Here is a 25,854-nt window from a genome sequence, read left to right on the forward strand (position 1 = left end):
GGGGAAGGGGGGTCTCGCTGGACATGGGTGGCTGGAAGGAAGCGGGGGAGGGGAGGGTTGCTGCACATGGGTGGCTGCAGGGGGGGCAGGGAACAGGGAGATAGGGATGGGGTTCTACACACCACATGGTGGCTGCAAGGGGGACAGGGGATACAGGACGGACACTGCAGGGCGGGCAGGGGGACAGAAGGGTTGGTGGTCATCAGGGGGGACAGGTGGGTCGATGGACATGGCTGGCCACAGGGGTGGAACAGGGAAAAAGGAGAGGAGTGTCCTCAGACATGGGTGGCTGCACAGGAGAGGAGGGTCGCTGGACATGGGTAGCTGCAGGGGGGGCAGGGGGACAGAAGGGTCGCTGGACATGGCTGGCTGCAAGGGGGACAGGGGAGAGAGGAGGGACGCTGCACATGCGTGCCTGCAGGGGGACAGGAGGGATGCTGAGGGGGGGGAGCCTGAGACCACATGGGTGGCTGCAGGGGAGACAGGAAGGACGCAGCAGGGGGAGAGGAGGGTTGATGGGCATGGGTGGCTGCAGGGGGATGCTGGACATGGGTGGCTGCAGGGGGAACACGGGGAGAGGAGGGTCGCTGCACATGCCTGGCTGCAAGGGGGCAGGGGAGGGGGTGAGGGGGTTCCTCACACCACACACACAGTCACTCATTCTCTGTCTGCCACATACACTCTCACTCACACACTCACTGTCTTTGTCCCTCTCTCTCACACAGTGTCACACACAAACACTGTCTCTCACACACTCTCTCTCTCGCACAAACACATACACTCTGTCTGTCTCTCTCTCTGACATTCTCTCTCTGACACACACGCTCCATCTCTCACACGCTCTTTCTGAAACATACACTCCAAGGAAAACCTTGCTAGCGCCCGTTTCATTTCTAACAGAAACGGGCCTTTTTTACTAGTGTGTATATAAAATACTAGGGAAAAGTGGCAGAAATAGCAGCAAGATTGAAGATGAAGACAATCGCACTTGCTCGAGATTGCATGCACACATTTTATGAAGAAAACACATAAATTGGGGCTCCATTCATTCTGCCCCTAAGCATACCTACAGCCGAATTGCATAAATGTATGTGTGTTATTGTCATCATGCATGCTTAAACACAAGGGCTAATTTTATAAGAAACTTTTTTATTTTATTTTATTTATTTGTTACATTTGTATCCCACATTTTCCCACCTATTTGCAGACTCAATGTGGCTTACATATTACCGTTAATGGCGAAAGCCAATTATGGTATGAACAAATACATGGTTGATCTCCTTGTTAACTTCTCTTGCCTTATTTCCCCATAAACCCTTCTTTCCAAACTTCATTAGGTAAACTGCTCTTATCTGCCTGCTTTTCACAGTCACCACATTTTTATTTTCACCACTTCCATCATATTCCTACAAATATGTGGGAAGATGTGGGATACAAATGTAACAAATAAATATTGCATCAAATGTTTGCAATTGCCTTCCTGAACACATGCATTGGGTTCCTTTTCTTGCCATATTCAAATCCAGCTTGAATCTCCTTACCTTGAGGCTGCTTTTAATACATGAAGCCCAGTTCTTCCTGCTCTTGTAATAGTTATCAATCTGGGTTCTGTGCTAAGGATTGCACTTCTTGAAGCATATATCGCTTTTCATGTTAAAAATGTGATTCCCCTTCATAAGAGCAAAAGATCTTTACCATGTTGTATTTTAGAGTTCAGTCATAGGCACTGGAATGGGGTGGTCCACAAGGAAACAAAAAAAGGAATAGACCAATACAGTTCTTGCACATGGGTATGTATTAAAAGTTCATCAACTATGCTGGTATGTTATCTTGTACTTCTTTTTTTTATTCATTAACCAATCAATGTATATATTTGCTTTTCTGGCTTTTTTGGCATTGACTTACTTTTTTTTTTTTTTAACATTGATGAGCTTTGTTTTATGTTTGCAACAGCTTTTATTTTATGATTTAATTATTTTCAGTTGGTTTTTATTATGCCATATTTATATTTATAAAATATATATATCCTCTTATGTGATTGTATTAATACTATATGTGTTTTAATTCCTCTGTGTTTGAATTCATATTTAAGTATTTTATATGTTTGTTGCTATTGAGAAGGTAATTTGACTCCTGAGGCAGGTGCATGTGCGCCAAAATGCAGGACTGCTTCAAGTCACTTTTTACTTTGCTGTTGATGAACTTTCAATAAATATCCCTGTGCTGGAACTATATTGGTCTACTCCCCCCTTTGTTTATTTGTTTGTTTGTTCGTTCCATGTGGTTTTCTTGGGAGCCTTTCTGCGTTTTTGTACACACACATCCACAAAGCATCAATAACTAAAGATCTTTGGGGAAGGACCAGAGATTATTTTGGTCCCTCCAACAAAAAAAAAATGTTCCATTGACCCTGAGCTCGGTAATCAGAAATTTGGCTAAACTTTGCCTGCCTTATGTATATCCTGAAACTGATAGTCTGTAAAAGGTCAGACCAGAGAGTCTGTAAATTAACACAATGCATGCAGTCAATGTAGTAGCAGGGGCCAGAGGAATGCCTGCTTCCTAGAGAGGAAAAGGACCTGATATGAGATGTTCCCTTTCCTCACCTCCCACATGAGATGGACTACACCATTGTCCTCCATATACCAGAGCTATTAAACCCTAATGCAGGCAAACTGTGGGTTACAACCCAAACAGAATCTCGCATATCACTTTTGAGGTCACGATCTGGGTGGGCACTGCATAGGCATATCATTATGACTCACCTCAGCGGAGCCATAGGCATCTCTGTGGCTTCAATCTTGGGGTCAAAGCTAGAAAGATTTTGAGCAGCACTGCCCTAATGGAAATGTCAAAGAATTGTCAGAACTCACAATAGTACATTTCTCCTTTTCTCTCTTTCATTTCTCCTTCCTGTTTTTCAGTGGAACAAGTCACTAATGTGGTTTTATACTCCAGTGATTTTTACACGAAAACTGTGGCTAAAGACGAGAGTGAGTGAGTACCCATTCCTCCTCCTACTATCTAAATCCTCTCAAAAAAAATCAATGTATAGCTCCAGGTCATTGAAGGCAGAGTTTAACTCCCAACTCAAAACATTATGAAATCTGTAGCCCTCCACAGAGAAAGCAGGATTACAAATCCAGTCAAATTTGGGGTTGGGATTTAGAAACTGGTGTGGCAATATTCACCCTGCAGTGGTCAGCAGATTTTTTTTTTTTTAATGCTGGCCACCACAAACTTTTTTATACTCAGACATTCAGCACTGGGCCATACCTAGATACTAGCGCTGAATATTTGGTCATAATGGGGGAGATTCTATATGTGGCACCTGAAAAATCCACGTGGAAATCATTTTTGCCTAAGCGTATTCTATAAGATTTAGGTGCATTATATAGAATACAATTAGTTGATATCCCAGTGCCTAAAACTATGCATATCCATTTACACCAATGAAAGCATGGCGTAAATCCCTGCGTGTAGATTTACGTGGACTGGGCTATATTCTATAACAATGTGCCTAAATTTAGGAACACTCACAAAATACCTATTTCCCTGCCCATAGCCATGCCCCTTTTGAACTGCATGCTCTAGAATTTAGGCGCAGTTCATTCCAGCATACGCTTAGTGAGTTATGTGCGTAAATTCTTATTATTGGTAATTAGTGCTCATTATTGCTTGTTAAGTGCTATTAATGCTGGTTGGCTTGTTAAGCCAATTAAATTATGCGATTGTTATGGAATACACATATACTTAGGCACAGAACACTAGATGCAATATATAGAATCCGGCAGAATGCGGCCATCAGGATTTATCTGTGCACTGGTAATATTCAGACCAGTATCAAGATAACTACTTGGATAAAGTTAGAACAGCCTTTTTGCTCTCCTAACTTTATCGGTATAGTTATCTTATTAGCGGACTGAATATTGCCACTAACCAAGCAACTCCTGGCCTCAAGCAGACTCTGCCCCTAGACCACCCCAGAATTGACCAGACAGTGCCAAAGAGGTTTGCTTGGATATTCAGCAGCAGTATTTGGGTAAGTGCCATTGATTATCCAAGTTAGCCCTAGTGATCGCAACCTAACCATGCAGGAGTCTCTCCTGCCCAGTTAACTTGTTTTGAATATCTACTAACCCTGAATTGCTAGGGCCTCTCAATCTTTGTTTCATAAAATTTATTTAATTCTTTGAGTTTGTGAATTTACCTTGTCTCGATTTACAAGAACTGCTAATACATATTTTGGATCTTTTGTTAACTGTATTACTATTTAGAACCCAAGTAGCCCCCTTTCATATCAGACTTGGACAAGGGGCACATTTGGAAGTTGCTGGGACATCATAAAATTTGGGAGCTCCCAGGAGTTTCTACTTCAAGGTGCCTTGGCCTAGTGCGGTTTGTAGAACCAAAATATTCACTACAATTTGTGGTGATCCATGCTTAAAGATTCTACTGATATACTTACGTGATAATCAATAGCCAGAAAACAAATGTGAGTTATATCTATAAACTAAATGCAAGTTTCAAATTTATTCAGCATTTGTTACCCTGTCCATTGGGTTACCACCTGAGCAGCTTACAAAAAGAAAAGATATTACCTGCCGAGAGGTGTTAAAAAAGGAGGTAATGTTGTAATTAACTCTCCTGATAGTTTAGATATATCTCAATTTTTGGAATCACAAGATGTTATTACTGAGAGCTACTTTATTGATAATTATACAGACTGAAGAACAGAAATTGACAATTTTGAAGGCATATTTTCCAAAGAAGGCTTTGGGACTCATTTTCAAAAGAGAAAAATGTCCAGAAAGTGGCATAAATCTGCATTTTGACATTTTTCTCATAAAAATGTCCAGATTGGTATTTTCGAAACCAATTTTTAGTTGTTTTTCTATGAAGTCCGTCAGAAGCGCATTCAAATCACAAGGGGGCGTATCAGGGGCATATTAAGGGCAGGATCCTGCCCTTAATATGCCCCTGATACGCCCCCTTGTGATTTTCTGCCATAATAGAACAAAACAAAAACATTCAGAGCTGTAAGTTGGACATTTTGGTTTAGAACTGTTCTATTAACAAATAAGCCACAAAAAAGTGCCCTAAATGACCAGGTGACCACTGGAAGGAATTGGGGATGACCTCCCCTTACTCCCCCAGTGCTCACCAACCCCCCCAAAAATGTGATTAAAAACATTACTTAGCATCCTCTATGCCAGCCTTAGATCTTATACTCAGGTCCATTAGAGCAGCATACAGGTCCCTGGAGTAGTCTAGTGGTGGGTGCAGTGCACTGCAGACAGATGGACCCAGGCCCATACCTCCCCCTACCTGTTACTGTTGTGTGGAAACTGTGAGCCCTCCAAAACTCACCAGAAACCCACTGTACCCACATACAGGTGCCCCCTTCACCCATAAGGACTATTATAGTGGTGTACAGTTGAGGTTTGTGGGTTTTGGGGGACTCAGCAGACAAGATAAGGGGGCAATGGTGAGATGTGTACCTGGGATCATTTGTCGCCCACTACAGTGCTCCCTAGGGTGGTGCCCCATTGCTCTTCTGGGATGTTTGTGTGGCCAGTCTACTAAGAATGCTGGCTCCTCCTACATCCCAATGGCTTGCTTTTTGTGCGTTTTTCACTTGGACTTTTTTTTTTTTTAATGGACCGAAAAGATAAATTCACAGAGCAGAAAAACATCAAGCAAATGGCCATTAAAAAAAAAAAGATAGATTTTTTTTTAGGTTTAAAAATGGCTATATTCCCCACTTGAATTTTGGATGTTTTAGCAAAATGTCCAAAGTTGGACTTAGACATCATATCGAAAATGCCTCTCCACATTATTTTGTGGTCAGGCAGTTCTTTTGTTTCCTGATATATCTATACCAACTCAGTTGAGAAGGAGAGCATTTCTTCTGCTTAAAATTGAGGTCTTGAGAATAGGGGCATCCTTCTTTCCTTGTAAATCTCTGATAGAATATGAAAATAGTCGATATGTGCCGACGACAGACAAGTCACTGAGGTGGCAGATGGAAGGCTGGATGGAAAGCAACCACATGGAATCAGGTGAAAGATAGGTATTAGAGATAGTAAAGGAGACAGGGCAGGCTCAGCAGGAACTAGAACGGGGAAACGAGATGGCTTTGGCTGGAACTGGAGCAGGAACAGCAGGAGCTGGTACTGGTACAGGAACCCAGACAGGCTTGACTGGAACAGGAACAGCAGGAACTAGTACTTGGGACCAAGATGGTTTTGGCTGGAACTGGAGCAGGAATAGCAGGAGCTGGTACTGGTACAGGAACCCAGACAGGCTTGACTGGAACAGAAACAGCAGGAACAAGTATTGGGACTAAGATAGCCTTGACTGGAACTGGAGACAAAACAGCAGAAGTTGGAACTGGAACCCAGACGGGCTTGACTGGAACTGGAGCAGGAACAGCAGGAACTAGCACTCAAACCAAGATGGCCTTGGCTAGAACTGGAGCAGAAACAGCAGGAGCTGGTACTAGAACCCAGATGGGCTTGACTGGTACTGGAGCAGGAACTAGTATTGGGACCAAGATGGCCTTGGCTGGAACTGGAGCAGGAACAGCAGGAGCTGGTACTAGAACCCAGATGGCCTTGGCTAGAACTGGAGCAGAAACAGCAGGAGCTGGTACTAGAACCCAGATGGGCTTGACTGGTACTGGAGCAGGAACAGCAGGAACTAGTATTGGGATCAAGATTGCCTTGGCTGGAACTGGAGCAGGAACAGCAGGAGCTGGTACTAGAACCCAGATGGGCTTGACTGGTACTGGAGCAGGAACAGCAGGAACTAGTATTGGGACCAAGATAGGCTTGACAGGAACCTGGTGCAGGAACAGCAGGACTCACGGGGGCTAGGCAATACACGGCTAAGCAAGGCAAAGGCAACAAGGGAAGGGCTGGCTACCTTAATTAGCCATAAAGTACTGACGTCAACATCGGGCACTGGGAGTAGCTGGCTCCTTGAAAAGGGGTGGGGGGGGGGGCGTGCACCTAGGGAACCGACCGCCAAGAAGGCAACTCATGACATGGAGGACCCAGCATACTAGAGCCACCACAAGGTTTGCAACCAGTGGAACCTGGCTCTGGTTTGCCAGTGGTCTCCACTGACATGCAGGTAAAGGGGCCCGGGCATGATGCCAGCAGTGACATAGAGCAAATTATCCTTAGTTTAAAGAAGTATTGCTTAACAGAGGAGATGTGGGACTGAAAGTTAAGGAAACTACATAACACCCAAAACCTTGGGCAGGGAAACAATAGGGAACTGGGGCAACCAGTCAATTTGGGTTAAACAGTATGAAATGACATTTCCCAAGTCGTTTCAAATGCACACCCCTTATAGTCTCCCTTCTGTGCCACCTGTCCTTATGTCTTTAACTGTATACTGTGCATGTCTTTTTCGTCCTGATGTCTAGCTTATAGTTTATTAAAACTTACTATACCACCCAAGCTAACTTGCAGATCTAAGCGGTTTACAGACTAAAACAACAAAACTATGAGAATGTGAAAAGAACTACATTATTTGATAGCAAAGGATTTTATCACTCAACAGCAGAACAATCAACCCACAGCAGAAGAGCACATGAAGAGACAAAATAGGAAGGGAAAGGTAACCGGGGAGGGAGAGGGAAAGGAGGTATTGGAAGAGGACAAGGAAGAAGGGAGCAAACAGTGAGAAATGACACAATTTACTCTCGACCCTTTGTAACCTTCCAAATTGAATGCTTGTTAAAATGAGCAGATTTGTAGAGCTGTCAAAAGAATTTTTAAAAGATAGTTCTGAACAAGTGGGAGAGAATTCCAAAAAAAGGGGGCTGCGAAAAAGAGAGCGCGCGGTGGTGGGTGAATTCTAGCTGGGCTGCTTTGGGGTTTAGAAGGATTAGATGATGATCATTAATAGAACTGAGTCATACAGGGGAGCATGGGATAGTAAGCACTGAAATGTAATCAGGGAGACTAAGCCTATGAGTTTTGAAAGTTAAGTGTAAGTAACTTAAAAACGATATGTTTTTCCATTGGAAATCAATGGAATTTTTTTTATCAGGGGTAGAGATGTGTGGTAGCCGTGTTAGTCCACTCTTAAAGGTTATCAATAGAAATCAAACAAAATAAAACATGGAAAAGAAAATAAGATGATACCTTTTTTATTGGACACTAGTAAAAAAAGGCCCGTTTCTGACACAAATGAAACGGGCGCTAGCAAGTTTTTCCTCGTAGTGTGTATGTTTTGGAGAGTGTATGTGAGAGTGACTGTGTATAAGAGAGAGAGTGAAAGTGCAAGTGTGTGTGTGTGTGTGAGAGAGAGAGAGAGAGTGAATCTGGGTATGAGTGTGTCTGTGAGAGAGTGTGTGTGTGAGAATGAGAGTGTGTGCAATTGCGTATGTGAGACAGTGTGATAGAGAGAGAGAGAGTGTGTTTCACACAGATACAGTGTGTGCGAGAGTGTGTGTGAGACACTGATTCTCTGTGAGACTGAGTGTATGAGACCAAGCGAGTGTGTAAGTGACTGTGTGACACATACAGAGTGAATGTGATACACTGTGAGACATAGAGTGTGTGAGAGTGAGAGACAGAAAGACATTGTCTGTGAGAGAGAGAGTGTGTGTGTGACAGAGATACCTCCCTCCCTCTCTCTCTATGGTGTCAGGCCCCCCTCTCTCTCTGGTGTCTGAGATTGCCACCACTGCACCTAAGCAATTGATGTGCTGGAGGAGGGGGAGAGAGAGAGTGTGTGGGGGGGGGGATGTGTTGGAGGGGTTCAGCTTGGAAGAAGAGGGGTGTGGGGTGTTCAGGAAGCGCTGCCAGATGAGAGTGAGAGAGTGTGTGTGTGTGGGGGGGGGGGGGGGGGTCAGGAAGCAATGCCAGATGACATTGTGAGTGAGTGTGTGTGTAAGGTGTTTCAGGAAGCGCTGCCAGACGAGAGAGAGAGTGAGTGTGTGTGTATGGTGTTTCAGGAAGTGCTGCCAGATGAGAGAGAGAGTGAGTGTGTGTGTGGGGGGGTTCAGGAAGCGCTGCCAGATGAGACAGAGTGAGTGTGTAGGGGGGGTGGAGGGGGGGTTCAGGAAGCGATGGTAGATGAGATTTTGAGTGAGAGAGTGTGTATGTTGGAGGGGTGTGTTGGTTGTGTTGGGTGGTTCAGCTTGGAAGAAGAGGGGTGTGTGGGGGGTCTGGAAGTGCTGCCAGATGAGTGAGTGTGTGTGTGGGGGGGCGGTTTATCAAGCATTTGCAGATGAGAGTGAGTTTGTGTGTGTGGGGGGGGGGGGGGGGTGTTCAGGAAGCGCTGCCAGATGAGAGAGTGTGTGGTGGTGGTGGTGGTGGGGTGGTTCAGGAAGTGTGGCCAAATGAGAGTGAGTGAGTAAGTGTGTGTGGGGGGGGGGGTTCAGGAACGGCTGCCAGATTAGTGAGTGACTGTGTGTGGTTGTGGCAGGGGTTTCAGGAAGCGCTGCCAGATGAGAGTGAGTGAGTGCGTGTGTGTATGTATGTGTGTACGGGGTTTCTGGAAGCGCTGCCATATGAGACAGTGTGGGGGGGGGAGGGGGTGTGGGGGGGGGTTCAGGAACCGGTGCCAGATGAGTGAGTGTGTGTGGGGGGGCAGGGGTTTCAGGAAGCGCTGCCAGATGAGAGAGTGAGTGTGTGTGTGGTGGGGGGGAGAGGGGTTTGTCAGATGAGTGAGTGTGTGTGGGGGGGGGGCAGGGTTTTCAGGAAGCGCTGCCAAATGAGAGAGTGAGTGTGTGTGTGTGTTTGGGGGGGGGGGTTTAGGAAGTGTGGCCAAATGAGTGAGTAAGTGTGTGTGTTTAGTTGGGGAGTTCAGGAACCGCTGCCAGATGAGTGAGTGAGTGTGTGTGTGTGGGGGGGGGGGCAGGGGTTTTTGGAAGCGTTGTTTTGAAGATGAGGGAAGGTAGCGCTGCCAGATTGCAGGAGTTTTTTCGTTTATTGCCGTCACTGCCTCCTCCGCGCGATGTTCCCCCCCGCCATCCCACCCACCGCAATGCCCCCCCCCTCCGCCGCCATCCCACCCACCGTTTTCTTACATAGGTTTGCTGGCGGGGGGCCCAAAATCCCGCCAGCAGAAGTCCTTTGTTGTTTGCGGACTCCGCTTGTTCTTCGGCATTGCTAGCCCTTGCTGGGCGGGGTTCTGTGCGTCAGACATCCTGCACTTGCATGATGTCAGACGCACAGAAGCCCTGCCTGCAAAGGCTAGTAAATGCTGAAGTTCACGCCGGAGTCTGAAGACAGGACTTGTACTGGCGGGGTTTCGTGTCCCCCGCCAGCAAAGCTACGCGACGGTGGGTGGCTTTAGGGGGTGGGGGGCGGCTCGGGGGGGGGTGGTTGTTTGCACCTCCATCATTTTGTTGGCTGGGCTCCGCGTGTTTCCCTACTCCTCCCCCTGCCTGGATGCGGTCCCTTCTTTCATTTTTCTTTTGGTTTTCCGCCCTCGACGTCATTATGTTTGACGCGAGGGCGGGGCAGCGAGTCTTGGTCAGTGGCTTCACCACCATGAACTTACGAACCGTTCTGGGAGTCTGAGTGACTTCAGAACGTTGTCCTCAGAACGTTGAGGGTGAGTTTTATTATATTAGATAACTTAATACATTTCTTGATTAGCTTTCGAAGGTTGCCCTTGTTCCTCAGATCGGAAATAAGCAAATGTGGTAGCAGATAGTATATATGAGAGAAACATCAAAGCATTACTTTGACAGTCTGACAGAGTGAGAGGGTTGGGGGTATGCATGGGGACATCAAAGCATTTCATTGATATTCAATGATTTCACAGTAAGAATACTGAAAGGTAATTTTAAAACCATATAGGAACGTAAGACCTTTGAAATAAGAATGATTGAATATTTTGACACCCAACAAACAGGACTTAATAAGGATCTGGGTTTTCTAACTCATTATAAAACATAAAGCTGTATTTCTCTGTTTATTTCTCTGTTTATTACCCTCCTCTCACCTACCAACACCCATTCTGTTAGAATATCAATGAAATGCTTTGATGTCCCCATGCATACCCCCACCCTCCCACTCTGTCAGACTGTCAAAGTAATGCTTTGATGTTTCTCTCATATATACTATCTGCTACCACATTTGCTTATTTCCGATCTGAGGAACAAGGGCAACCTTCGAAAGCTAATCAAGAAATGTATTAAGTTATGTCCAATAAAAAAGGTATCATCTTATTTTCTTTTCCATGTTTTATTTTGTTTGATTTCTATTGATAACCTTTTTATCAGGGGGAAACATGATCAAATTTATGTGCGTGACAGATAAGTTTAATGGCTATGTTAGTATTCCCATGACCCACTATCAGGGCAATTTTATAAATGGGCATCTAACTGGAACCTAGTCTATAAAGGCACTTATTTTCCTTTATAAAATACTAATGTAACCAGGTATATATAGGCATGTATGTGGTTAGGCGTGAGCACTTAAAGCCAGCCATAGAGCTGGTGTAAATGCATGCACCTAAATGCCATAGCTCTATAATATTTATAAGTTATGGAAGCAAGTGTGAGTCCCACATATCCTTTGCCCAGACTCTACCTATATGGACTGCCACCTGTAAAATACACACTTTAGAACTATATGCATATTTACAGAATAGCATGTAGCTGGATTTTTTTGGCATTTATTTGTGTCTGTGTACACATAAGCGCATATGGGTTAGTATTCGAGTCATTTATGTGCATATTTGCTGCATAATTGTTAGTGACTTTTTAAAAATAGAATTACCTGTGCTATGTGCCTCTTCCCTCAATATCGCTGCTGATGCAGCCCAGTCACTTTGAATGGGCCATGTCAGCATTAGCGCAGAGACAGCCGCTAGCATGGTTTAGTAAACAAACCACTTAATCTCTTTTCAGTACAATAATGACCACATAGCCTCTTTTTAACTCCTACAGGTGATCATTAACGGTCAGCCTATGCCAGTCTTTTCTCTTTCACCCACTGCTGTATAAGCGTTCACTGTTGCCCAGTATAAGCTCTGTGCTTATGAAAGAGATTTTGCAAGTTTCTGTAAGCAAATCTATTTTGATTCTCAGTTGTACTAAAGGTTTTTCCTCCAATTCTTCCAGTGAGAAGGTGCAGCCAAAGTCTTCCTACTCAAAGACCTTCACTCTCCTCCCACTGCTGGCATATAATCGTGAGAAGAGGGAAATAGCACTGGATGGAAAATTAAAGCATGAAGACACCAACTTAGCCTCCAGTACCCTGTGAGCTGATGTACTCTCCTTTGAATGAATGCTTTATCCAGTGGGCATGAGACTCACCATAAAAAATGCAGTATTTCCATTTTACATAGAATGTAGATATCAAGATTGAGATGTCCAGGTCAGGATATGCTCAGTTCTGATGGTATTTTAGAAAAAGATCAGCCAACACAGAGCCTTTTCTAAAGTACCTACAGGAGGAAGAACATTAGAGCGCTTGGAATCCGTGAAGTAGAAGGCTGATATATCTTCCCTTTTGAATGATATATTCAAACACTGTATCTCACCCACTTTTCTTTGAGCAGCTAGGTTAGTGGAGCTCTTTCTGTGCTCCAAAGCATACTGGAAAAATCAAATTTTAAACAATGAAGTCCCTATTTCCAATCTTGCTTAGAAGCAGCAGTCTATCTCCAAAGCTATGGAATAGTTTAATAGTTTACAGAATTCGATATACCACCTTTGTTTATAGTCAAAGTGGTTTGCTAGTAGAAGAAGAGATTGAATGGATTCTATGAGCATGGTCAAAGTATTCCAGGAAGGAATTATACTCCAGGATACACTGTTTGCAGATATAATTCAAAAGGGAAGATATATCTTCATGCCTCTCTACATCTGGGACTCCAAGCATTCTAATTAACTCTTCTTCTTTTACTAGTTTTCTAATTTGTCTAGGAGCTGCTTGGTGTGTCTACCAGATATTTCCAGCTCCTTCATTCTTGAAAAAAAAATGCTCTGGTTTCTCCTATGCATATTTCATTTTGGGTGACACTCTCTCTTAAGGACTTCACCTCATCTTTCAAGCTGGGGATAGTTTTATTCACATCCGTCCTCAGATTTAACATTTATTTATTTATTTATTGAGAACATTTATATCCCACATAATCCCAACATAGCAGACTCTATGAGGCTAACAACAGAGAAATTACATCATACCATGACGCACTAAGTCAGTAGGAATCGAGCCTGCCACTGTAACTTCTGAACACATCTTAGATTTAGGTTGTGAGGGACCAGGTGAAGCTTCTGATGCTAATGAGGACCCCTCAGATAAAGGTTTAACAGATATGATGAATTTCTTTAGGACAGTTTACTCCAGAGAAATAAAGAGGTTGGCGACCACATCTTCTCCAATTAGCTAGTAAGAAACAGGTGCGCAAGAGCAACTCAACAGTTCAGCAGAAGTAATAGTAAGATAAAGGGGCTCTGCCAGGCCACCCACTTAAAGGTTACATTTAAAAAGTCACAAAGAGTGTGAAGCTGAATCAGCAGGTGCTCAGGAAAAGTGGTACTTGACTGGAACCTTAAAGTACATTTTTAGCAGGGTTTTTTTTTTCCAAACTAAAACCCCTATTAATTACAGAAGTAAAACTTGTATGGAAAATACAAACTAAAACCTGAGAACAAAGTATGTTAAGGTTTGCATGCTTTAATACACTGAGCTTGTGGCAGAGGCAAATGCTAGCAAAATGAGAGAGAGAGAGCACGATTAACAGATGTAGTAATAGGAGGGATATCTCCAGTGTGTTTTTTCTAGTAAAAAAAGGTGCCGGTACTCAAATACTAGGCCACCCTTCAGGAGTGGGATGATCACTGACATACCCACCCCACAACAGCCAGGCCCCCTGCAACCAGTCACAGAATCTATGACAAGGCAGAATTGGTGTGTAGAGCCTGAGCTCTTTCATTAAAACTTGGGGTCCATAGGTCAATTTTAGCAGACAATGGAAAAGGTGCCGGTACTCAGTACCCCCAAGTACCCCCTCAAAAAAAGCACTGGATATCTCAGTATTCTGTGCTGGAACCTGACAACACAATCAGCCTGGCTAGTAGAAGGAGATATCTCTAATACATTGAACCAAGAACTACAAGAAGAACAGAGGACATCTGACATTGACAAACAGGTGTCCAAATCCTTATCTGAAGGTGAAAGGCCATCTGCACGACATTACCCTTTACTGCTGGTATACATGCACTGCTGGTTATTGTATAGCCTTGATCATTACAGTTTCTTGCTCTATATTGTAGATATTTATACAGCATTGTAAACTTTTGTTTTCACGTCATTTTGCTTTTTGTTCCACAGAATTAAGGAGGGAATTGACCGAATGGTGATGGGGATTCTAGTGGATTACAAGGTGAAGGTGAAGCTGACTGTCTCTGGGTAAGAGAGCTGAAAAGTTAACTGAGCATTATATAATAGAATATTGATCACTGGGGACTGGAAATGTTTAGTTCCAACAGCATCTTCATAACCAAATGCATAAAGCATGCACTGATCATCTCCAGTACAATTTTCCACCAAATATAAAACATCATGACAACATTCATTTTCTAAGTGCTGGCACCTGATAAAACTATGTTGTTGTGCCCAGGGTTGCAAAGACCTCAGTTTTACTCAGCTATGCCAGGAGCTGACTGCTAGACTATCAAATTGGATCCTAAACAATGGATGCAGATGAACTGATCCAAATGGAAGACTGATGTGGGAGGACTGAACAACTAAATTATGAGATTTCTTCTGCTAGCACCTAAATGAAATACTATCACATAAGTGTGAGAATGCCAGCGATGCATGGGGTGTCCTCAAGTCTTTCAGCATCTATGAAGAGACAGTTGCAGACTCTATCAGGATACATCAAGACTGATTTGATTATCATGAGTGGGGATCCAAGACTTGATCAACTGCAACTACAAGACCCTTTGGGGGTAATCCGTAAAGTAGGCTCTAACATTCGATTGCTAGTTATGCAGATACATTTTCAGAATACTAGCATATACATATGTACATGCACACACATGCGCCAACATGCCAAACATCTGTACACTGTTCTATAAATACACACATATCTTACATAGTGTGTATTTTACAGGTGAGTATACACATGGGTGGACTCTGGTCAGATGTGGGCAGGATGCACATTTTACATGCATAAACGTACAGCATGCTCTAAGTTACACACACATCACTGGTAGTATTCTGTAAAGACACCTACTTAGCCACTTATCAGGCAGCCTCTGTGTGCCATATGTTGTGTTCTCGAGGGCCTAGGCATTCTGTCAGGTCCTCGAGGCAGGACGAGTACGTGAGCCCTTGGGCCACTGCTGAGGAGCGGCAGCGGCAGGCAAGACCACCTCGGGACTGGAAACACAGAAGAGCAGTACTGGAACTCTGGACTGGAGTAGTACAAGGCAGGCAACTAGAACAGATGAGACAGGAACAGCTTCACCTGCACCTAGCCACCGTTCCTCCGGAGTTGAGCTCTGAAGTGCAGGCGGCCGGCAGGACTTGCAGGATAAGGCAGGAACTGAAGATCCAGAGGACCCACCCTGGGTCTGGGATACACGAGGGTGACAGGGCACGGAACTAGACTCAGACAGTGTGCTGCTGCACAGCCACTAGCAAGACCCAGAAGACAGACCAAGGAACACATGGCGCACAGAAGCTTAGCAGGAGCAAAGACTAGGGCAGCATACACACTAGGCAGAACGGGAATCTGGGAATACCCACAGGGAAACCCTCTAGCTAGGAGGAGACAGGATACAGGAATAATCACCCAGGAAATACACACTAGCTAGACAGATACAGGATTCAGGATATACAAGCAGGGTAGGCACACAGGCTAGGCAAGGCAGGGTTCAGGGTAAAGAGAGCAAACCAGTAATAACAGGCCAAGGGTCTTGGGCAGGCAGCACAGCAAACAGAGTAACCAAGAAGAACAGGCCAAGGGCCTAAGAGCATAACACATCATGCAAAGGCCCAGAATGCCAGCACAGCACTTCCTTATGAAGGCTCTCACTGATGAGGTCACCAGCAACAGGACAGAAGCAGGAAGTACCTTGACCCCAAAGAGAGGCTTGACACACATAGGAAGTGAGCCCACAGGAAAGACAAGCAGGAGCCATCTTGGAAGCTGGCATAGAGCCGGTGGCAGCCATCTTAGATGCTGGCTCCCTAGAGAGGTCTAGTGAAGCAATCAGGTTCATGCTGGAAGCAGCCAGCACACCAGGACAGAGACAAGACTAACACAAACACAGACAGAAGCCAGCTGAGCTGCTGACCCCCAGAAAGAAGGTAAGGCTGAGGGTGGTCACGGCCACAGACGTGACACCATATAGGTATAAGAACATAAGAATAGCCATACTGGATCAGACCAGTGGTCCATCTAGCCCAGTATCCTGTTTCCAACAGTGGCCAATCCAAAGTACTTGGCAGAAACTCAAATAGTAGCAACATTCCATGCCCCAGTCCCAGGGTGTATGCGTTGGCTTCCCCACGTCTGTCTCAATAGCAGACTATGGACTTTTCCTCCAGGAACTTTTCCAAACCTTTTTTGAAACCAGATATGCTAACCATTGTTGCCACATCATCTGACAATGAGTTCCAGAGCCTAACTGTTGAGTGAAAAAATATTTCTTCCTATTTGTTTTAAAAGTATTTCCATGTAACTTCATTGAGTGCCTCCTAGTCTTTGTACTCTTTGAAAGAGTAATATATTGATCTGAGTGGTGTAGAATGCCCTTTGACCCCCAACCTCCTGACAAGGGCACGGGGCTGGAGGTCCGGTGACTCTCCAGCTCCCCTTAACCCCCCACACCTACAAAAATATACCTGGTTACCAAGTGGGCTGCCAGCGCAACCCTCCACCCTACCTTGTTGTCTAGTGGCAAACTCACCCCCCCCCCCCATATCTCAGTGTTGAAGGAGGAAGTAGCATTCCTCTTTCCAGCATCGCTTTCAAATGGTGGCACCCTGCCAGTGCATCCTGGAATGTGCTGGGCGGGACTTCCCTACCATATAAGGGAGTTTCTCCCTTGTATGGTAGGGAAGTCCCAGCCAGCGCATCCCATGATGTACTGGGCAGGGTGCCACCATTTGAAGGTGGCACTGGAAAGAGGAGAGAGTGCTTACTCCTTCCTCGTATGCTGAGTTACGGGGGAGGTGGGCAGGTTTGCCAGTAGACCACCAGGGAGAGAGGGTGGGGGGGGGGGGGGTGTTGTATCAGCAGCCCACTTTGGCCACCAGGTATATTTTTTTGGAGTGGGGGGGGTCGGGGGGCTTGAAGTCTGCCGGACTTCCAGCTCCCCATGTCACTGTCCTGGGGGGAGTGAGTGCTTGGGGGGGGGGGCACTAGGCCACCAGGGCCTTACTTTGGAAAAGGGGAGGTCAGGGGGTCCCATGGACCTCCAGCCTCTGTGTTTGACAGGTCCGGGCTTTTGACAGCTCAGACCTGTCGAAGAAATGCGGGAGCACTGTGCGCATTTCCCCAAGATGATCAGTGCTAATAAGATGCATAAATTTGCATGTTATTAGCATTGATCATTGGGGAGTTAGTGCCCTAAAAATAGTGCTGGAACAGCGCGGGGAATTATTTCGTAACAGTGTCAGGAATTGATCATCAACGCATGAATTAACAACAAGCCAAAACAGAGGAACAAGAGGATCAGTTGCATAAAGAGCCCCGTTGGAAGCAGCACTGTGAAGCTCTTTGCACCTGAGACTCTCATTAATGAGAATAGCTTCAATTCCATTCTACAAAACCAGTAAAGATTAACTTTACAGATGAAGAACAACAAGGTATATGGAGCTGATGGAATCACCAAACAAATCTTCAAGCAGGAGAAAAAGAGAGAATATCATGGCTCTATGCCATTATCTCAAAGATATGAAATGATAAATGTAATCCCTTATTCCTTCTTGCACAAAATGTATGCCGAGTTCTTTTCTTAATGTGGTGAAGGGGTGGAATAAATATCAAGAAGCAAAAGTCGCATAAAACAAGGAGTTGTTCACAAACAGTAGTGAACAACCACAAGATTCACTTGGAAGTCACATCAGGAAATTACTTATTTCATTATTGACTACTTTTTTTGCTTTGTTTTTAAATTTATTTTTAAAAATTTATATTATGCACTATCACCTCAGTTCTAGGCGGATTAGAAAACCACATACACAAAAAAAAGTTACACATGTTATCACATTACTAACAAACTCAAGACATACACGTTTTACTCCTCCATATATATTCTGAATGCTCCAATTCCAGTGTATCATAACATTGTGGCTTTGATTCTGAACAAATTAAGAACCGTTATAGGCCTCAAATAACAAGGTTTTAATTTGTTTTTAAAATTCTATTAAATTCTGACACTATCTCAACCACCTTGGAATTGCATTCCAAAAACTTGGACCAGTTATATAGAAGATCTTACTGTACACTGCCTTGAGTGAATTCTTTCAAAAAGGTGGTAAATAAATCCAAATAAATAAATAAATCTTATTTCTATACTCCTCTAACAACCTGATATGAAACAACATCAAAAATGCATTGGTTTTCAGATCTCAATGCACACCTAGGTTAGTATACATGTAACGTTGATGCCAATACAGGAGATACTTGTTTGTTTTGCACTTTAAACATTAAAGATAACATTTTGAATTTAATCATTTGTTCAACTGGCAACCAGTGTAATTCTTTCAGCATTGGGTTAATATCATATTTTGATTTTCCTGCTATTTCCTCCATTAAGTTTTATATTCTGTCTGTTCACATGACATTTTTTCTTTGTCCACATAACACTTATTGCAAAACCTTTTTCATGTCAGGTCATTTCAGTAAATTTCTGGTGTGACTTCTAAATGAATCTTGTGGTTCTTCTCTGCTGCTTGTGGCCAGCTCTATGTTTTTGTTTTGTGAAGGGGTGGAATACTAAATAGTAGTTTATGGCAGATAGTGGCCAAATGGTACGTTCAGTCTACATGTTAATCCTCTTTGTAGATGGGCATTTATATTCATAAATGCTAACAGTACCAACTTTTCTCATGCTTAGGTCTTCCACCCAATCTCAGCCCCCATCTTGTATCTGTCCCAAGCATGACCAAACTGCAGCACAGTGTCGAGTTCTTCATGGATTTTGCCCTGGTGGCAACTCATACCTCTGATATATAGGGCTGTAATGCTGCTCCACACAAGATACCTCGGTGTGCTTTATTTCAGCCTGTTGCCACTATGTATCCTCTTTCTATCCCACTTTGAATTCTAATAAGTTTTGTTTCTCCACCCCTTCTCCCAGAAGAGTTTTCCAGACATGTATCACTTTCTTTGAAAAAATATTTCCTAATGTTAAGAGTCTTCCTCTTGGAGCATCACTATTATTAGTCCTAGTTCTATAATATCTCTTCTATAAACATGGACTGCCTCATATGCATTAATACCTTTCACATATTTAAATGTATCCTTTCTCTTTTTCCTCTCCTCTAAGGGGTGTGTGTGCAGACTATCGGCCTCTTATTGTTTAAATTTCTAATCATTGCAGTTTTCTGTCTTTGAATGTGTATTAATTGTCTTGTGTTTTGCCTGCATATCCTGCTGATTCAAGTGTTTCTACATTTTTACAATAGGACAGACCATACAAATTATTTCCCATAATGTATTTTTATTTATAATATTTCCATCTTGAACTTCTCTGATCATTCATTGTATTCAACTTTGTTACAGCTGCTCTGAAGGCTGGAAGGCATTATCTCTGAATAAATTAACTTTCCTTTTCTTTGTGAAATCTCAGATCAGGGTGCTTCTTTCAGGTCTCTTGTCATAAGAACATAAGTATTGCTATACTGGGATAGACCAAAGGGCCATCAAGCCCAGCATCCTGTTTCCAACAGTGGCCAATCCAGGTCACAAATACCTTGAGTTAAAGTGGCAACAACTTGGTTGCAGCTTTTATTATAAGCATATTATTATCGGGCAACAAATATTCATCAAAACCCATGGTAACCGAGCCAACCACAAGCTCCACATAGCTAACGTACACATGTTCTGGTCCACTGCCATAAGCAAAACTGACCAATCTTCACAACACAAACTCCAGAACTCCCCTGCCATACCGCAAGGGGTGTTCAAATCAAGGCACAACTATTTCAGCTGCATCTACCTCTGTTTGATAGTTAGAGCTACATTAACAATCCAGGCTCGGGTACACCCACTCACCAAAAGCTGTGATTGAAAACAATATAAAGGCCACTCAGATAAAATTGTGGGAGGGAGGAGGGCTGTACTTTTTACAATGAGCGCAAGTTGAAGATAGCATGGAGTTTAAACCCTCCCTTGCAACCCACCCACCCACCCTGCAAGGTATCTAGCCATGGTGGGAAAATTCCCTCCGCCCCCACCACAGACCCTGCAGGATTTCTTGGGCATAGGCTCATTGGATACATGGTGCCATGTTAATGTTTCCTAGCTCACTCGGGGGACACTGCGCCTTGTTACTAATCCTTACAATCCATTTCTTTCCCCTGTGGGATCAGGTGACACAGCTAAGAAATGTTGATTACATGGGGCTTGTGAATTACACACTTCTAGCTCACTGGAGAAGCAAACACTTTGAATATGGAATCCCTATGTGAAAATAAGCAGCATTACAATAATTCTAAGTCATTGGGTTTGCACCATCTGTTTTCAATTAGTTGATCCTTTTGTTCTGATGGGACTAGTGTTTTTTTTTTTTTGTAGCCTCAGCAGTAGTGACAATCTAATCAACATCTTTTTTGTGTTTGTTTCTTCCAACAGTGTCTTGGGAGCCCTTACTTCCAGGTACAGTTGAGCACAATGATACATTCAGGACTTCAGGAAAGAGCATATTAGAGTGGATTGTGGCTGCATGCTTTGGAATGACATTAGGTTGGCAGTAGGAATTCAGGGAGTAATTGTGACTTTGGATAAGATTTTGTTATTAGTAGGAAGATAAGGAAATCAGGTTTGCCTAAGGAAAAATGTTCATGAGCAGCTGAAACTCGAGAATGGGGCTAATGTTTTTCGGTCTCAATAAGAAGAACAAAATCTTAGATATATCATGGGTACAGTTAAGTGTCTAGGTGTAGAAGGTATTCATATTCCACCTAAAGAATTGTTTTTGCAAAGGTTATATAATATATTTTCCGTTTCTCCATAGTGAGGTGGCCACAGAGCTGCCATTCCATCTTATGCATCCAAAACCAGACATGTCAGGTCAGTAAGTCCAGTCCTGGTTCCAGCCTGATCTCCTTTTTTTGCTTCTTCTGTACCTATCTACTCTGCTTCCTGCTTTTCATCTGCTTATTGCCTCCATTTTGTTGTTTGTTCTGTCCTCCTCCTAATTCTTAATTTCTTCATTTCCTTGGTCATATCCCAATGGCCTCTCCACCCTCCAACTCTTTTCCTTCCTGTCTTGTCCATAGAAATTCCTGCTGCCAGAGCAAGTTCTGGATCAGAATCTCCTTGAGCTTTCTGCTTCATTGAAATTAATGAGTGTCATGAGTTTTGATTGAATCCTTGTCATTTGAATAAGTATATATATATATATATATATATATATATATATATATATATATATACTATATATATAGTTTCTTCTATAAATAGTGTGCTGCCTGGCTTTTCTTAGGTGAATGTGCCATCTTGTAAATTAGTATTTCCTATAGCAGACCCTTGGATTGTTTTGAGCTGATGGCCACTCCTTTCCCTCGCAACAGTAAGAAGGGCACACAGACTGTTGGAGAGCTAAGCTAGTTAGTGAGCTTACCTTTAACAGCTGGAAGAAGTAAGTGCAAAAAATGGCTTTTAAGCTTTTTAGAAAATCATTTATGGGTACTCTACTAATTAACAAGTATATACAAGATAGAGAAATAATGTAAAAGGCATTACCAGAATTACGAGAGTGTCCGTCATCTTATGTTAGCACATTCTTCTCGGTTTATTCGGTGAGCTGTTTTTTTCAATATATATACTAGAAGATTCACAACTGCGGTCTTCAGTACATTGGTTTCATCAAATCTACCATATTTTGACAGTAGAGGATCATTGTGTAGCCCCTGAAGCAGCCCTGCTGGGCGAAACACGGCCTGTGTCGGGCTGTACTGGATAAAATTTTTAATATATCTATTAATAAATTACATGTTTTCATCACGAACTGCTTTGTTGTTCCCTTCAGAGGTCAGGAGAAAATGAACACAGAAATTAGTCTATATATACCTATCTTTTGTGGCCTGCTTTGACAAGGCCACCATATGCACTAGTCTGGCCAGGGCCGTGCCTAGGGTCTCTGGTGCCCCCTGCACCAGACTTACAAGCCTTTCTTGTGAAATACTTGATTGCAAATAATTTTTTATGATTTTTAAACCGTGAAAATGATCGCTCACCACTTGCCACACTGACAGGAATTGTCAGCAATATTCTTAGAAAACAAATGCTATACATTGCAAAATAATGATAGCAGATGTAAATTCTCAAAGTGGACATATTCAAACACTTAAAATGAAAATAAAATGATTTTTTCTACCTTTGTTGTCTGGTGACTTTGTTTTTCTATCCATATTGGTCCGAGTCTCTCATTCTGCTGCTCTCTATCTGTTCTCTTAACTCCATTTCCAGGGCTTCCTTTCCATTTATTCTTGACTTCTTCCTTTATTCTCATTTCTTGCCCTACATCCATAAGTAAAGCTGTGTCCTCCTCTGTGGAATTGACTGGAGGAGGTATAACATGGATCCAGCTTTTTGCCTATTTTCTCCATCAATGTGCAGTTTTTCTCACTCTCTTCCCTTTCCCCTCATCTCCATCCATGTGCAGTTTTTCTCTTCTCTTCCATTCCCTCATTTTCCATCATGTGCAGTTTTTTCTCTTCTCTTCCATTTCCCTAATCTCCATCCATGTGCATCTTCTTTTTTCTTTCCTCACCTCCATCCATGTCGAGCACTTCTCCTCTCTCATCCCCTCCATCCATGTTCAGCATTTCTCCTCTCTCGTCCCTCCCCTGTATCCATATCCTATATAATAAAATGCACCTCCAGCATTCTGAAGCTGACTGCATGGCTGAGGCATTCCTGCTCTCTGTATCCATCTCCTGAATTGACATCACGTACTTCAGGGTTCGTCACAAGCAGAAGTGACCAACCACACGAGGTTTCTCGGCTTCAGATGTTGGAGATGCATTCTATTAAATAGGATTGGTCAGTTCCTTGAAGCACAGCCAGAGCTCAGCATCCTGCACAGTAACGCTCAGACACCAGAGAGAGGGGGGGGGGGCTGACACCAGAGAGGGGGGTATCTCTGTCACACACTCTCTCTCTCACACACACACTCTCTCTCACAGTCAATGTCTTTCTCTCTCACACACTGTCTCTCACACACTCTATGTCTCACACTGTATCACATTCACTCTCTATGTGTCACACAGTCACTCACACACACTCTCTTGGTCTCATACACTCAGTCTCACAGAGAGTCTGTGTCTCACACACACTCACTCTCTCGCACACACTGTATCTGTGTGAAACACACTCTCTATCACACTGTGTCTCACATATGCACTTGCACACACTCTCATTCTCACACACACACACTCTCTCTCTCTCACTCACACACACTCTCTCTCTCTCACTCTCTCTCTCACACACACACACACACACATTCACTCTCTCTCACACACACAGTCACTCTCACATACACTCTCTCAAACATACACAGTCCGAGGAAAACCTTGCTAGCGCCCGTTTCATTTGTGTCAGAAATGGGCCTTTTTTTACTAGTAAAGCAATAATTCTCGCTCCCCTCTCCTCCATCCAAGACCAGCATTTCTCCTCTCTCCCCGCCAACTCCTCCATCCATCCATGTCCAGAGAATCTCTCTTCCCTGCCTTCCCCTCTCATCCATGTCCAGCGAATCTCCTCTCTCCCCTGAACCACATAAAAGCCAGAAACTGCAATCTCTGCAGCACTGTTTCAGGCTTGGGCAGACCCAAGTGGGCCTTACAGTCATTCCCTTCTGTCATTCTCCATATCTCTCTCACCCAGACAAAGTAGTATATCATCTTTAACTACCAATAGGGCGAGCAGATGCCTTTCTGCCAGGTCATAAAGAACAGAAGCCAGCGTGGATTCTTTTTAAAGTTTTTTTCTCAAAGGCACTTTTCTGCACAGACATAAAAAGGTTAATAAATAAAAACAAACAAAATCCATAACCTAAAAACAAACACAAAAAAAGCACTGACTCTAAAGTTTAGCAATTTCATTAAAGCAAAATGTATTTTCATATATCACAAACTCTTCCTATCCAAGCAGATAGGTTTTATATTTATTTATTTATTTATTGCATTTGTATCCAACATTTTCCCACCTCTTTGCAGGCTCATTGGCTTACAATACATCACGAATGGTGGAGATATTATAAGAAATAACATTTAGTAATTACACACAAAAAAAGCAATCAGATTTTCACTTACCAGCTCTTCACAGCTAAACTTCCTCTTAAACCTACTGTTTGAACCATCAGCCAGTGAAATGGCTTTTAGCTGTAGCTATCTCAGGTTACCTGATAAGATAATTATGCACACATCATTGCAGTCATGCCCTCCAGTGTACATGCTAAAAAAAAACAACAACTTTGAACCACTTACAGATTTTACAAACAATTGCACTATTTATTTTTTATTTCTCCCCAGTCTCACTTGCACACCTCCCTCAAAACCTGTTCTCTTTAATTTGAATGTTGTTCACTTAAAGCTCACCCCGAATGAGAAGTTGCTCCCACACCAAAGACATATATAGCACTGGTTGTATTCTTTTAAGCAACTTCAGCAGAGGTGTCTGCCTCAGCACTGCTGGGCTGCCTTCACTTTCTGACTTAGAGAGAGAAGGGCAGGGGAGAGAGGAGAATCACAAGTGAAGGGCCAGGTCAGCACCCCCCTGCGGTGCTTATCCCACTTACCGTGTTGGCACGGCCCTGAGTCTGGCTCTCAGAAGGTAGCACAAATGGTTTGTCTCTGGACTAGAGTCCCAGAGTTAAAGTACTGCCTTCTAATATTCAACACCACTGGGGCCAATCTTGGCCCTTAATTCCAAAGATATAGTTTCAGCAGGGTTCCAAGATAAACTGCTGAGCATTTTTATCCTGCCTTAACAACCTCCTTCCTGCTTTGCTTCTGCTGAGTCAGCTCTTCATTGCTCTGTGGCCTGCCTTTTAAAGTAGCGCTGTGACTGTGAGGGAGTGCTGTTAAGAGGGAATGGTAATTTCATATAAGCTCCCTCACATACCCTCCTCCTCGGCTCAACCTTACCTGGTTGAGTGTCAGCAGTATCGGGTTACACCTCCCTAGAGAGAAAATCAGCATTATCATGATATCAGCTCACTCTGCATTATACCTCAAACTGAAAGGTTGGAGACTGAGGAACTACCACATAATGCATGCTTTAGATTCCTTATGGCAAGTGATGCACTTGAGGGATTTGTGGTCCATGACAAGCAAGAAGTGATGTCCCAGTAAATAATACTGGAACATTTCCAATGCCCATTTGACAGCTATGCCCCCTTTCTCAATAACTGCATAATTCCATTCTCAAGGAAATAGCTTCCAGCTAATGAAGGCCACAGGGTGTTCCCACCCCTCCATCTTCTGGGCCAGGACAGCTCTGAGTCTGATGTGCACATCTGTCTGTACCATAAAAGGCTGGCTGAAGTCAAGACTCACCAGGACCAGCTCTGAACAGAAAGCCTTCTTCAGGGTCTGCAAGGCAGTGTCCAACTCTGATGTCCAATATATCTCCTCAGGGGTTGACTTCTGCAGGAGGTGGGTCAATGCCTCTTCCTTCTCA

The 25,854-nt window shown here is 43.5% G+C and overlaps 1 protein-coding gene across 1 annotated transcript in view; it reads left to right on the forward strand.

The window, feature by feature from the left end:
• SAG (S-antigen visual arrestin) overlaps positions 1–25,854 on the forward strand; it is a 90,196-nt gene that overhangs the window by 47,082 nt on the left and 17,260 nt on the right. The window contains exons 9-13 of the mRNA XM_030215642.1: positions 2,925–2,997; positions 12,098–12,235; positions 14,316–14,393; positions 20,800–20,823; positions 21,182–21,232. Coding sequence (XP_030071502.1) covers positions 2,925–2,997; positions 12,098–12,235; positions 14,316–14,393; positions 20,800–20,823; positions 21,182–21,232 — 364 coding nt within the window. The remainder of the gene's footprint in view (positions 1–2,924; positions 2,998–12,097; positions 12,236–14,315; positions 14,394–20,799; positions 20,824–21,181; positions 21,233–25,854) is intronic.

Source organism: Microcaecilia unicolor, chromosome 10 (assembly GCF_901765095.1).
Source record: "Microcaecilia unicolor chromosome 10, aMicUni1.1, whole genome shotgun sequence".
Lineage (NCBI taxonomy): Eukaryota > Metazoa > Chordata > Amphibia > Gymnophiona > Siphonopidae > Microcaecilia > Microcaecilia unicolor.